Here is a 12,181-nt window from a genome sequence, read left to right as displayed (position 1 = left end):
CGCGAAAAACGCGTGCACTTGACTTGTAAAAACGTCTGAAATTCAAGAGCTGTTTTCGCCTGAAAACAGCTCCGTAATTTCAGACGTATTTTGCGTTGCTGTGTGACCATACCCTAACAGTTAATGAAAACCCAAAATTTAGTGTCTCAGAAAATTTGAATATTATATAAACCCAATTTCAAAAATGATTTTTAATACCGAAATGTTGTCCTACTGAAAAGTATGTACAGTATATGCCCTCAATACTTGGTCGGGGCTCAATGTGGCGTGGCATGGAGGCGATCAGCCCTTGGCACTGCTGAGGTGTTATCAATGCGGCGTGGCATGGAGGCGATCAACCTGTGGCACTGCTGAGGTGTTATGGAAGCCCAGGTTGCTTTGATAGCGGCCTTCAGCTCGTCTGCATTGTTGGGTCTGGTGTGTCTCATCTTCCTCTTGACAATACCCCATAGATTCTGGGGTTTAGGTCAGGTGAGTTTGCTGGCCAATCAGGCACAGCGATACTGTGGTTATTACACCAGGTATTGGTACTTTTGGCAGTGTGGGCAGGTGCCAAGTCCTGCTGGAAAATGAAATCAGCATCTCCATAAAGCTTGTCAGCGGAGGGAAGCACGAAGTGCTCGAAAATGTCCTGGTAGACGGCTGCGTTGGCTCGGGACTTGATATAAAACAGTGGACCAAAGTCCTGTTTTCAGATGAAAGTAAATTTTGCATTTCATTTGGAAATCTCGGTCCCAGAGTCTGGAGGAAGAGTGGAGAGGCGTCAATCCAAGTTCATTGCGGTCCAGTGTGGAGTTTCCACAGTCAGTGATGGTTTGGGGAGCCATGTCATCTGCTGGTGTTGGTCCACTGTGTTATATCAAGTCCAGAGTCAGCGCAGCGTCTACCAGGAAATTTTCGAGCACTTCGTGCTTCCCTCTGCTGACAAGCTTTAGGCCTCATTCACACGGCAGGGTTTCCCGGCCGGGTGCCGGCCGTTCATAAATCGGCCGGCACCCGGCTGCATTAGGAATAATAGACCCCTAATGGGGCTATTCACACGGCCGATTTTTTGACGGCCGGGAAAACCGCCCGTCAAAAAATAGGACATGCTCTATTTTCGCCCGGGTACCCGGCCGCCCGGCTCCCATAGAAGTCTATGGGGCCGGGTAATACCCGGCCATCACCGGGATGTGTCCCGAGTGACGGCCGGGTTTTCCGGCTCTTGCGCTCCTCCTCCTCACAGCGCAGAGTGCATGTGAGGAGGAGGAGTTGATGCCATTCTGACGAATGGCATCGCTGTACACGGTGTGGCAGGGCCGGGGTGTACAGCAGGTGGAAGGGAGCGCTGCGCTGGCTCCCTTCCCCTGCTTGTTAAAAGCGCCCTGGCCCGGCGACACCTTTGATGGCGCCGCTAGCAGCTGCAGCAGCTGCTACTGCTGCTACTACTGTAGCGACGCCACTATAGCAGAGCAGGGAGGTATCTCCCCGCTCTGCTATGTGCTAGCCGCACTTTAGCTCCTTGAAGGAGCGGAATCCCCGTGTGTTCGGGGATTCCGCTCCTGGACAGAGCGCTTGATGTCTCTGTCCATATCTGGGCAGTGACATCAGGGGAAACTCCTGAAGCGGAATCCCCGAACACATGGGGATTCCCCTTCAGGAGTTGCCGATGATGTCACTGTCCGGATCTGCCCGGCCCGGCACGGATGCATAACTTTATGCAAACCGGCCGGGCAGAATGGCCGATTTTACCGGCCGGCACTCGGGCTCGGACGCGACCCGGTCGTGTGAATCCCGCCTTATGCTTTATGGAGATGCTGATTTCATTTTCCAGCAGGACTTGGCACCTGCCCACACTGCCAAAAATACCAATACCTGGTTTAATAACCACAGTATCGCTGTGCTTGGTTGGCCAGCAAACTCACCTGACCTAAACCCTATAGAGAATCTATGGGGTATTGTCAAGAGGAAGATGAGAGACACCAGACCCAACAATGCAGACGAGCTGAAGGCCGCTATCAAAGCAACCGGGGCTTTCATAACACCTCAGCAGTGCCACAGGCTGATCGCCTCCATGCCACGCCACATTGATAACACCTCAGCAGTGCCACAGGCTGATCGCCTCCATGCCACGCCACATTGATAACACCTCAGCAGTGCCACAGGCTGATCGCCTCCATGCCACGCCACATTGATAACACCTCAGCAGTACCACAGGCTGATCGCCTCCATGCCACGCCGCATTGATAACACCTCAGCAGTGCCACAGGCTGATCGCCTCCATGCCACGCCACATTGATAACACCTCAGCAGTACCACAGGCTGATCGCCTCCATGCCACGCCGCATTGATAACACCTCAGCAGTACCACAGGCTGATCGCCTCCATGCCACGCCGCATTGATGAAGTAATTCATGTAAAAGGAGCCCCGACCAAGTATTGCGTGCATATACTGGACAGACTATTCAGTAGGCCGACATTTCGGTATTAAAAATCATTTTTTAAATTGGGCTTATATAATATTTTGAGACACTAAATTTGGGGTTTTCATTAACTGTTACCATAATCCTCAACAATAAAAGAAAAAAATGCTGGAAATTGATCACTCTGTGTGTAATGAATCTATATAATATAGGAGTTTCACTTTTTGAATTGAATTACTGAAATAAATGAACTTTTTTGATGATATTCTAATTCATTGAGAAGGACTAGTATAGTTGTCCATGAAGGATGAAACAGCCCTGATAAGGAAAGGCTGATTGTGAAGGTTTATGTGAAGAAGTATATTCGTATGTTTTTGTTAATAATTGACCTTGTACACTTGGTACTGCTGTATTATTTGCTGTATGCAACATTATTTTATACTTTTCTATTTTGTACCGCTGTTTGCTATGAGGTCTTAATAAAATTAAGATGAAACAGTCCAAAAAAACAGAGTTCACCTACACTGGTGTGAAAAAGTTCAGCACGGTGAGACATATATATGCAAATCTGACGATTTTGTAGTTGTAATGCCAAAAATCCACCAACGTTTGGAAGGAATATGTTCAAAATTGCACTCTCCTTTTTTTGTTTTAACCGTTTCCCTTGGCAGCCATTTTTGATTTTTTTCCATCCCACCTTCTAAAAGCCATAACTTTTATTTTTCTATCAATATTGCGGTATGAGGGCTTGTTTTTTGCAGGATGAGTTGTAGATTTTCACGGCACCATTTATTGTACCATATAATGTAGTGGGAAACTGGAAAAAAATGATTTGTGAGTTAGAATAGGAAAAAAACAGCGATTCCTCAATGTTTTGGGGGCTTAGTTTTTTGGGCATTCATCGTGCAGTAAAAACGGCATGATAACTTTATTCTGCGGGTCAATACAATTACGATTTTTTTATGTTTTACTATTTTTACAAGGTAAAAATTCTTGCCATATTCTGTGACCATAACTTTTTTATTTTTCCATTGATTGAGCAGCATGAGGACTTCTTTTTTGCGGGGCGAGCTGTAGCTTCTATTGGTACCATTTTGGGGTGCATGAAACTTTTTGATCACTTTCTATTCCATTTTGGTGGAAGATGAAGTGACCAAAAAACAGCAATTCTGTTCTGCGTTTACATTTTTACAATGTTCACGGTGCGCACTAAGGCCCCGTGCACACGAACGTGTTTTTGCGTCCGCAAATCTGAGGGTTAATTGCGGACCCATTAATTTCTATGGTTTCCACGGTCCGTGCATTGGCCAGACACCCAGACCGCAAAAAGTCATTATATGGTCCGGATTTGCGGTCCGGGCTCATTGAAATCAATGTGTGCACGGTCCGTGATTTGCGGGCGGCCTGCGGATGGCACTCCACAGCCGTCCATGCCGCAATCATGGGCCGTGCACACGGCTACGGTCATGTGCATGAGGCCTTAATATTATATTGTAATAGTTCAGACTTTTACGGACACGGCGGTACAAGTTATGTTAACCTTTACATAACCAAGGGTCATTGATGCCCCTGAGTCCAAGTCAAATACTCCATTTCTGATATGCACTTCTTTAAACGATAATATCTTTGCAACCGCTTTGAATATCATAACTATTTTTACAAGACTTATGAGGCTTTTATTTTCTAGATTAGTTTAATTAATTCCATGTTTTAAAGTTTTATAAGCCTATATTTACACTACGTGAAAAAAACGGCAATTAACAACGGATCAACTGTCAGTTTTTCATGGCTGTTTTGCATTAGTGTGTCTCAAAATTTTAATCCATTTCCCAACCGTCTGACCGTTTTTCACCGACATTTGCCATCCATTTTTCATGGACGTTAATAAAAACTTGCTGAATTTTATTCGTTAGGGTTTTTTGTGTCGCAGCCACCTGAAAACACCACAGTGCCCATGTACATAGTGACGCAATACCACTGTAGATAGTGCCACATTGCCCACTGTAGATAGTGCCTGTGCCCACATAGATAGTGCCCACTGTAAATAGTTGGGAGCGCTGTAGCCTGGGGATTCCGCTCCAGGAGTAGCCCCTGACGTCACTGTCCATATATGTCTAAATAGAGAAAATGGGCAGCACAGTAGAACAACAACCTCCAGGGTAGCAGGGAGCAAGCCTCCAGAAATCCAACTTTAGAGTCCCCAGATAGCAGAAAAAATATAGAAATAGAGGCAGCACTCCAAAGGTCAAAAAAAGGGATTTTTATTCACCCATTGGTGCAATAGAATGCAACGTTTCAGCTGGTCAAGGCTTGACAAAGGCTGCATTGAGCAGCTGAAACATTGCATTCTATTGCACAGATGAGTGAATAAAAATCCCTTTTTTTGACCTTTGGAGTGCTGCCTCGATTTCTATTTTGACTGTCTATATATGGATAGTGACGCCAAGGGGCTTCTCCAGTAGCGGAATCCCCGGCACAGAGCGATCTGACACCGGGGATTCCGCTCCTAGAGAGCCGCTGACGTCACTGTCCATATATGGACAGTGACACCAGGGGCTTCTCCAGTAGCAGAATTCCCGGTCAGAGTGTCGGCCAGGGATTCCGCTCCTAGAGAGAGCCTCCGACGGCGGACAGTGACATCAGGGGCTCTCCAGAAGCGGAATCCCCGGCACAGAGCAATTTGACACCAGGGATTCTGCTCCTACAGGGGGGGGGGCACTATTTACAGCGGGGATGGGGAGAGGGATTCCGCTCCTAGAGGGAGCTTAGGTAGCTATATCAGCGAGGGGTATTGCCCTATCTACGTGAGGTTATGTGTGGCTCTATATACAGTGGGGGGTGTAGTCCAGGGCACTTAAAGCCCCGACAGACATGAGAGTGCAGCGCTGGTCACACTGAAGCAGCACTGCACTCATTAAACCCCTTCAAGGCTGTCAACGTTTATACACGGGGCATCGGCAGTTGGAACATATATAGCCGTATGGCAGTCGTGAAGGGGTTATTTTTTTACATTGCGCTTGGGGGAAAACGTGAAAAGATTTTTATTTTTAACCTTTAATATATATATTTTTTCTTTATATTAAAAAAAACAAACTTTATTTTACTGTATTTAACTTTTTCTGACTTGTCCCCCTAGGAGACTCGAACCAGCGATCGCTTGAATGATATACTGCAATAATAATGTATTGCAGTATATTATTATACGGACACCCTCCTATGAAGCCCTGGGCTTCGTAGGACTACAAAGATGGCAGACCTGGGGGCATTCATCAGGCCCCCAGGCTGCCAAGCCAAGTATCGGGACCCAATGTTGCAGGGGGTTTCCCCCTGTTGCAATGTTACCGGGGGTTGTCCCCTGTTTCTAACCATTTAAATGCCATGATTACTATTGATCTTGGCATTTAACGAGTCAAACGAGCGGGATCGCGCACAAGCGGGATACTGCACGTTAAAGGGGACCTGTCACCAGCATTTCACCTATTAATCTCTACTCACCCCTCGCTGGCAGCTGCTGTCATAAGTTCATTGCCGTTATCCCCTCTCCTAAGCTCCTCCTCTGACCATAAATAATGATCTGCAAACATTTTGCACCTTTTATGGTAATAATCCGGCAGTCTCGTTCGTTCCTCTTCTTATGCCCGCCTCGAAAACTGGCCCACCCTGAATGCGGTCAATCAAAAGTAAACTGTCGAGCAAAAGTAAGGAGGCGGGGTTAACTCAGAAAGACTTGAGGAATGAAGATATGACTTTCTTTATGCTCATTAGCATATGGCTCGGGAATACAAAAAAACGGAATACTAAAAGTACAGATTCGACTAAGAAGATAATTATAGGTTACATAAAAATGGATTTTTCACCCACTTCCACCAGGTATTGATGGTTTAATAGCTGAAATGCTGTTGACAGGTTCCCTTTAAACTGAGGTGTCGGCTGTACGATACAGCCAACATGCTCGTTCATTGGAGTCCCCTCTCTACTCCCCCACCCGACATACGCTGTATATATACAGATGTCAGGAATGGGTTAATGGTACAATGCCTGAAAATGTCAGCACTCTGTATAAATCCTGCAGATGTCGGCTTACACAAAAAAACAGAACATTGCGCACCTAATATTTAGGTCAATCTCCCTCTTCCTTTATCACCTTCTTCATCCAGTTTGACATAGATTCATCAAGATTTTTGAATTATTTGAGGGGAGACTTTTATTGTACCGCACACGAATGATGGTTTCCATCAGTTTTGTTTTGTAGGGTGGACCTGTATCATATCCCGTCGAACAAAATCTGTGTACTGGGTGGCACTCATCATTCCTGAGATGAAACTAATGCGGCCAACTCCATTGCATGGGAAAGCCCCCACACTATAACTTCAGAGGCATGTTTTAGGCCATAGCTGGGTGCACACTCCTTGATTACAGCACAGACGGCCAGAGAAGTGTTCGTGTGAGCGCTCAGCCGCTTCGTGTCTGTTCGGCTTTTTCCGGAAATAAATGTATCGTGTACGGACTCAATAGAATGTCTATGAGCCTGTACTCCGATACATCGGCTTTCCGGAAAAAGCCGAACAGACACGAAGCGGCTGAGCGCTCACACGAGCGTTTCATTCTATCGATTGGTGGGGGTCTCATTGCTCGGATCCCCACCAATCCAAACTTCTGACATGTCACTATGACATGTCAGAAGTTTGTCAAACGTTTAGCTACACTTTAAAGATAATCTGCAGGTTTCCGTGGCAAACCAGAAGAGATGGAGAAACCTTTATTTTTGTGAGTCGGAAACTTCTGATAGGGATGATATTGTATAACTGAAAAGATAAACTGAACTGCAATTATTTTCTAGAACGGACAAGATTCTCCCATTAGTGCCCAACACATCAAATAACGTTATATGTGCTTAGGTACGTATGTAAATCAGTTGATAATGGGTCTTTATATTGTATTAAGATACAGCAATGTGATAAGAACAGACGTGGCTCCACTTGGGTTGAGTAGAAATCCATACAACTTGAGACAAGACTTTAGGTAGGAGTAGAGAACACAGACACAGATGATGACAACATACATTGTAGAACAGGTCACAAGACGAGACTCAAACTGTGTGCCTTCTGGTCACCCGTCCCTGCTCTGAGCCATCAAACTGACGAATCACTGAAGATGCACAAGAGCTTCTGACCTCATTGGGAAATGTGGAAACCACGCTGCTAAACTGAAATCCTCATTAAGATCCTTCTAAAAGGACATGGTTGTCTTTGACCGGTAACTGTTTTGAGGAAAATTGCTGGCCTTTCCTAAACCTTCTCTTATATATAAGTGAAAAGCATTTACATCAATTATCAAAATGTGCTTCTATAACAAGCGGGAATGACTTGCCTAATAGGGGAGCACAGGTTTAGGCTGAATTTCCACTGCATTCAGGGTATACATTTAGTAGGAGCGCTTAAAACTATCCCGCCAAACATATGGCCAGACATATGTAATTATATGTCTATAGCATTGCATACGTCTGCCATTGAAAAATAGTATACTTTTACCAGTATACTTTTTTGTGTAGTTATTTAAAAAGTGCTTTTTGTTCCAGTTGGTGCTGCGGGACCCCACGTATACCAGCCAAACATATGCCGTAAATACATAGGTGGTCAAAAAGGACATGTCACTTTGGTTTCCAGCCTTGTCGCCATCCTACAACCTTGTGTTCCATGCTTCACTGCTGTTCCTTGCCATACGGCTCAGTCAGATTGTTTAGTGTGAATTATGTATCACGATATTACGCTTTCCAAATGCATGTGAAATATATGACTGCACTATGTAGAGAACTCACCCTCCAGCGTGAGAAAAGACAGAGAGCGAGAAATAATACAGGTGGAGATAGTGCTCTTCTAGACTCACCATTTTATAAAGTGAACCCTCTTATTTCCCTGCAACACGATAAAACCGAAAGGAGTAAAGGCCAAAAATGCAGAGTTCCCAGAGACATCCTGAAAGATAGGGAGACAGAGAATAGAAAGGACAGGGAAAGGAAAGATGGAGGCCAGAGAGAGAAAGGCAAAAGCTGCACAGCGACAACAACTGGGCTATGAGGTACCTTACACGGATGAGGATCCACTCCATATGTCTCCAGAGTCTGAGCTTTCCTTAGAAAACACAGCTCTGCTTGAGCAGGTGACAGGCCACTACAAGGGAAATGAAGGACAACACTGAAGTGATGTGTGCTGAACAACAATGTCTTATGCAAAAATGACACACATACACAAAAAGGAGAACCCCTCACCCCTCAGGCTCTTAAAGAACTTGTTACTTATACGAAGGGATTGTTTTCATATCGTAAGGCTGGTTTACACGAGCAGATATGTGCCCATAACAAGTGACGATCGCCGATATAACGAGTTGATCGGCTAGTTTAAAGTTTTTTTTACAGAAATCACATTCGTTTTCAGGACTCTTATGGGCAAACCAGAATGCTCCGGGAAGCTTGCATACAGCATATATGTTTGTTGCTTTGGTTGACTATCGGGTCTTATTCACACAATGCAGTTTTTTTTATTTTTTTATTGTGCAGAATAACTTTCCATTTTTTGATGAAAAGAGAAGTGTAAGTCTTTCCTTTAGGCTGTATTTACACAGCGTCTTGCTGCGTCTTTGTGCAATTTTTCATGGCTTTTTAAAGGGAAGGTGTCACGAAAAAAAAAAAATGTTTTATATGTTATTGCTTTTAGTATGTCATTAAAATACATTTTATTTATTTGTGTTTTTGTGTTGTACTTTTTTATTTCTTTTACTTCTCTATGGAGGCTGCCATTATTTTTTTTCATCTCTGTATGTGTCGATTAACGACACATTCAGAGATGGAATACGGCACATACAGTCCCATAGTGAATGCGAACGGGAGCCGTTCTATTCACTATAGCGTACGCCGTCTGTGTGGGAACAGCGCATGCGCCGTTCCCACACAGTCCAAATGGAAGGTCTTCGGAAGAGCGACATCCGACGCAATTTTCATGTGGACCGGAAGACAATCAATTCCATACAATTCCATACATATAATACGGTTGTTCTACAGAATGGATTTCTGCAACTCCTATTCAGATGAGTGTGACAGTCGCAGACATTTCTGCAACAAATCTGCCACATGTGAACATACCCTTTCCCCTAAACTCCACTGTGTGAACAAGACCAGTGTGCTCTCTGAAGATGCTCTCCTCACCTGAGTTCATGCCGGTGAATCTCAGCAATCTGTCGCTCCAGCTTTTCTGAGTGTTTGGGGAGGAACTGGAACTTGGAACTATAACCCTCTGGATGTTTCCCAGGGTCATAATCTCCAATTTCAGCTGTTAGAAGAACAAAGCATTAAAGACAGTAAAACCACATACCAGAGACAACAAGCCTAGACCATGATGGTTCAAGACTCAAAAAGCTACAGAAGCAGAGGGTCAGAGAATTTTACAGAGGCAGAACCTCAGAAACATTATCAGATGGCGCATAAACAACTCCATAAGTTACAAAGCAGAGACAGACTGTGAAAAGAACATACCCTGTAATATGTATGCGGCCAGCAAAGCCGCATCAGAGGTCTTACAAAGTAGCCGGCCATGGTATAAATCCCTCTTCACTTGCTGGAAAACCAGATACCTGTAAGAATCAATCACTTTCATCATTAGCATGCTCAATAAAACAAACAGTATCGGTCCTATCAGGGTATGTGCACACACACTAATTACGTCCGTAATTGGCGGACGTATTTCGGCCGCAAGTCCTGGACCGAACACAGTGCAAGGAGCCGGGCTCCTAGCATCATACTTATGTACGATGCTAGAAGTCCCTGCCTCGCTGCAGGACAACTGTCCCGTACTGTAAACATGATTACACTACGGGACAGTTGTCCTGCAGCGAGGCAGGGACTCCTAGCATCGTACATAAGTATGATGCTAGGAGCCCGGCTCCTTGCACGGTGTTCGGTCCGGGACTTGCGGCCGAAATACGTCCGTCTATTACGGACGTAATTAGTGTGTGTGCACATACCCTTACACGGGCCGATATGAGCCGTGAAAACGAGTGCCGATCAAGATAGAATAACGGTAACTTGTTATTTATGCCGCGCGGTGAACGACGTAAACAAAACACATAGAACAATGGTAGAATTGCGGTTTTTTTTCTATCCCCCCAAAAAAAAGTTGATAAAAGTTAATAAAAAAATTATATGTACCCCAAAATGGTGCCATTAAAAATTACAACTAATCCCGCAAAAGCAAGTCCTCATACAGCTCTGTCAATGGAAAAATAAAAAAGTTAGAGCTCTTTAAATGCGATGATGGAAAAACTAAAAAAATTGCTTGGTCATTAAGGCCTAAAAAATCCAGTTGTCATGTTTTTTGAAGTGTCTGACATTTTTTAAATGTGTTTTAAAATGCTGAAAAAAACAAACCAGTGTGTGAAGAAGGCCTAGCGCATGTAAAAAATGCAACTTCTTTACACCATCTTCCATCAAACAAAACATCAGATATTTAAAAGACAATAAATATACACAATGGGCAGACTGTATGGGACGTATGGTTCTTTACTGTCACCAACGTCTATGTTTCTATGTAAGCAGATCCTGCCTTCTTCTAAATCACAGACACATCCCCTAATGCAGAAACGTGCAAATCCCCCTCTCGCCCCAAAACTCATGTACAAAGCACAACAGAGCTTGCACTATATTCAAGTGCTGCAGCCCTATTGGCTGATTGGGACCTCATGGTCACATGAATGACTACTTTCTTGCTAAGGTGCCCTGGTCACACAAGTAAGTGGGCCGCAGCATTTGCATATGGCCGTCCCTCCGACAGAATCACATTCCTTTAAAGACTGTATAAGGGAATTGAATACAAGCGAAGTATTTAGTAAATAGATTGCAGGTATGTTTTTTATGGCAGCCTGTATTCCGTCATTGATGACCATGGATTTTCCCACAGGAAGATTGTTAATGGAACGTTCCACTAGTAAAGGCGTGATTCCAATAATTACATTGTATTAGGGATTTTCTGCTTATACGGTTCCCTAATATAACTATGTAAAAAGCTCCAAACTTGAGATTCATCTTTTATTTATAACTTCAACATCACTGAACAAATTTCTGGCGCTTGCTAGAAGTCAGCAGATAAAGGAACATTTGTAGAACAATTCCAGGCGGCTGTACAATTTCCATGGAGTGAACACTTTTTAGAGATGACATCACTTTCACATGTTTGGCAGACTGCTAGACTCATCCCTGAGGGTAACGCGACACCATCGTAATGGGGAAAGGATTTGTTGGTTAGTGAGATACAAGATGGAAAGATTAAGACACAAGTGAATTGATACATGGCAGAGGCTCAAGTCTAAGGAAATGGCAGATACAGAGATGGATTCTGTAGAACAACTTATTATGAGAGGGATACAATTCAGGACAGTACAGCTTGAGTTATTCCAGCGATGACAGTCCTGGAAATACTCAGACCCAAAATGTAGATGGACACAGATGTTGGTATTCTGAGCTTGTCGGCCCCTCCTGGCTCACCCCTTGTGCAATATAATGCGGGGTTTGTTATTGGCTGGTGCTGCATATAACTGATTATTTATGGTTTAATCATCGCAAGAGCAATTTATATGTATATTAAGCAACGCAACCTGAAATGATTCAGGAAAGAAAAAAGAAAATTGCTAACTGACATGGTTGGGTTTTTTGCGATGGTTTGCAAGGCCGTTTGTGACCTTTTTGCAGTTGCAATGTGGTCATAGTCCCACAATTACCTTACCCACGAGCA

General features: G+C 44.1%; 1 protein-coding gene across 3 annotated transcripts in view; it reads right to left on the bottom strand.

The window, feature by feature from the left end:
- FRMD5 (FERM domain containing 5) overlaps positions 1-12,181 on the bottom strand; it is an 82,971-nt gene that overhangs the window by 18,532 nt on the left and 52,258 nt on the right. Inside the window, exons 5-8 of one of the 3 annotated variants that reach the window (XM_075858426.1) lie at positions 9,931-10,028; positions 9,604-9,727; positions 8,485-8,572; positions 8,289-8,377 (exon numbers count right to left, since the gene is read on the bottom strand). In XM_075858426.1, the coding sequence (XP_075714541.1) occupies positions 8,289-8,377; positions 8,485-8,572; positions 9,604-9,727; positions 9,931-10,028 (399 nt within the window). Of the gene's footprint in view, positions 1-8,288; positions 8,378-8,484; positions 8,573-9,603; positions 9,728-9,930; positions 10,029-12,181 lie in introns of those variants that run through there. The other 2 variants (XM_075858427.1, XM_075858428.1) reach the window with 2 other exon arrangements.

The sequence above is a fragment of the Rhinoderma darwinii genome, chromosome 3 (genome assembly GCF_050947455.1).
Source record: "Rhinoderma darwinii isolate aRhiDar2 chromosome 3, aRhiDar2.hap1, whole genome shotgun sequence".
NCBI classification, from domain to species: Eukaryota; Metazoa; Chordata; class Amphibia; order Anura; family Rhinodermatidae; genus Rhinoderma; species Rhinoderma darwinii.
Note: the sequence above shows the minus strand (reverse complement) of the source record. Positions and strands in the feature narration are given on the sequence as shown.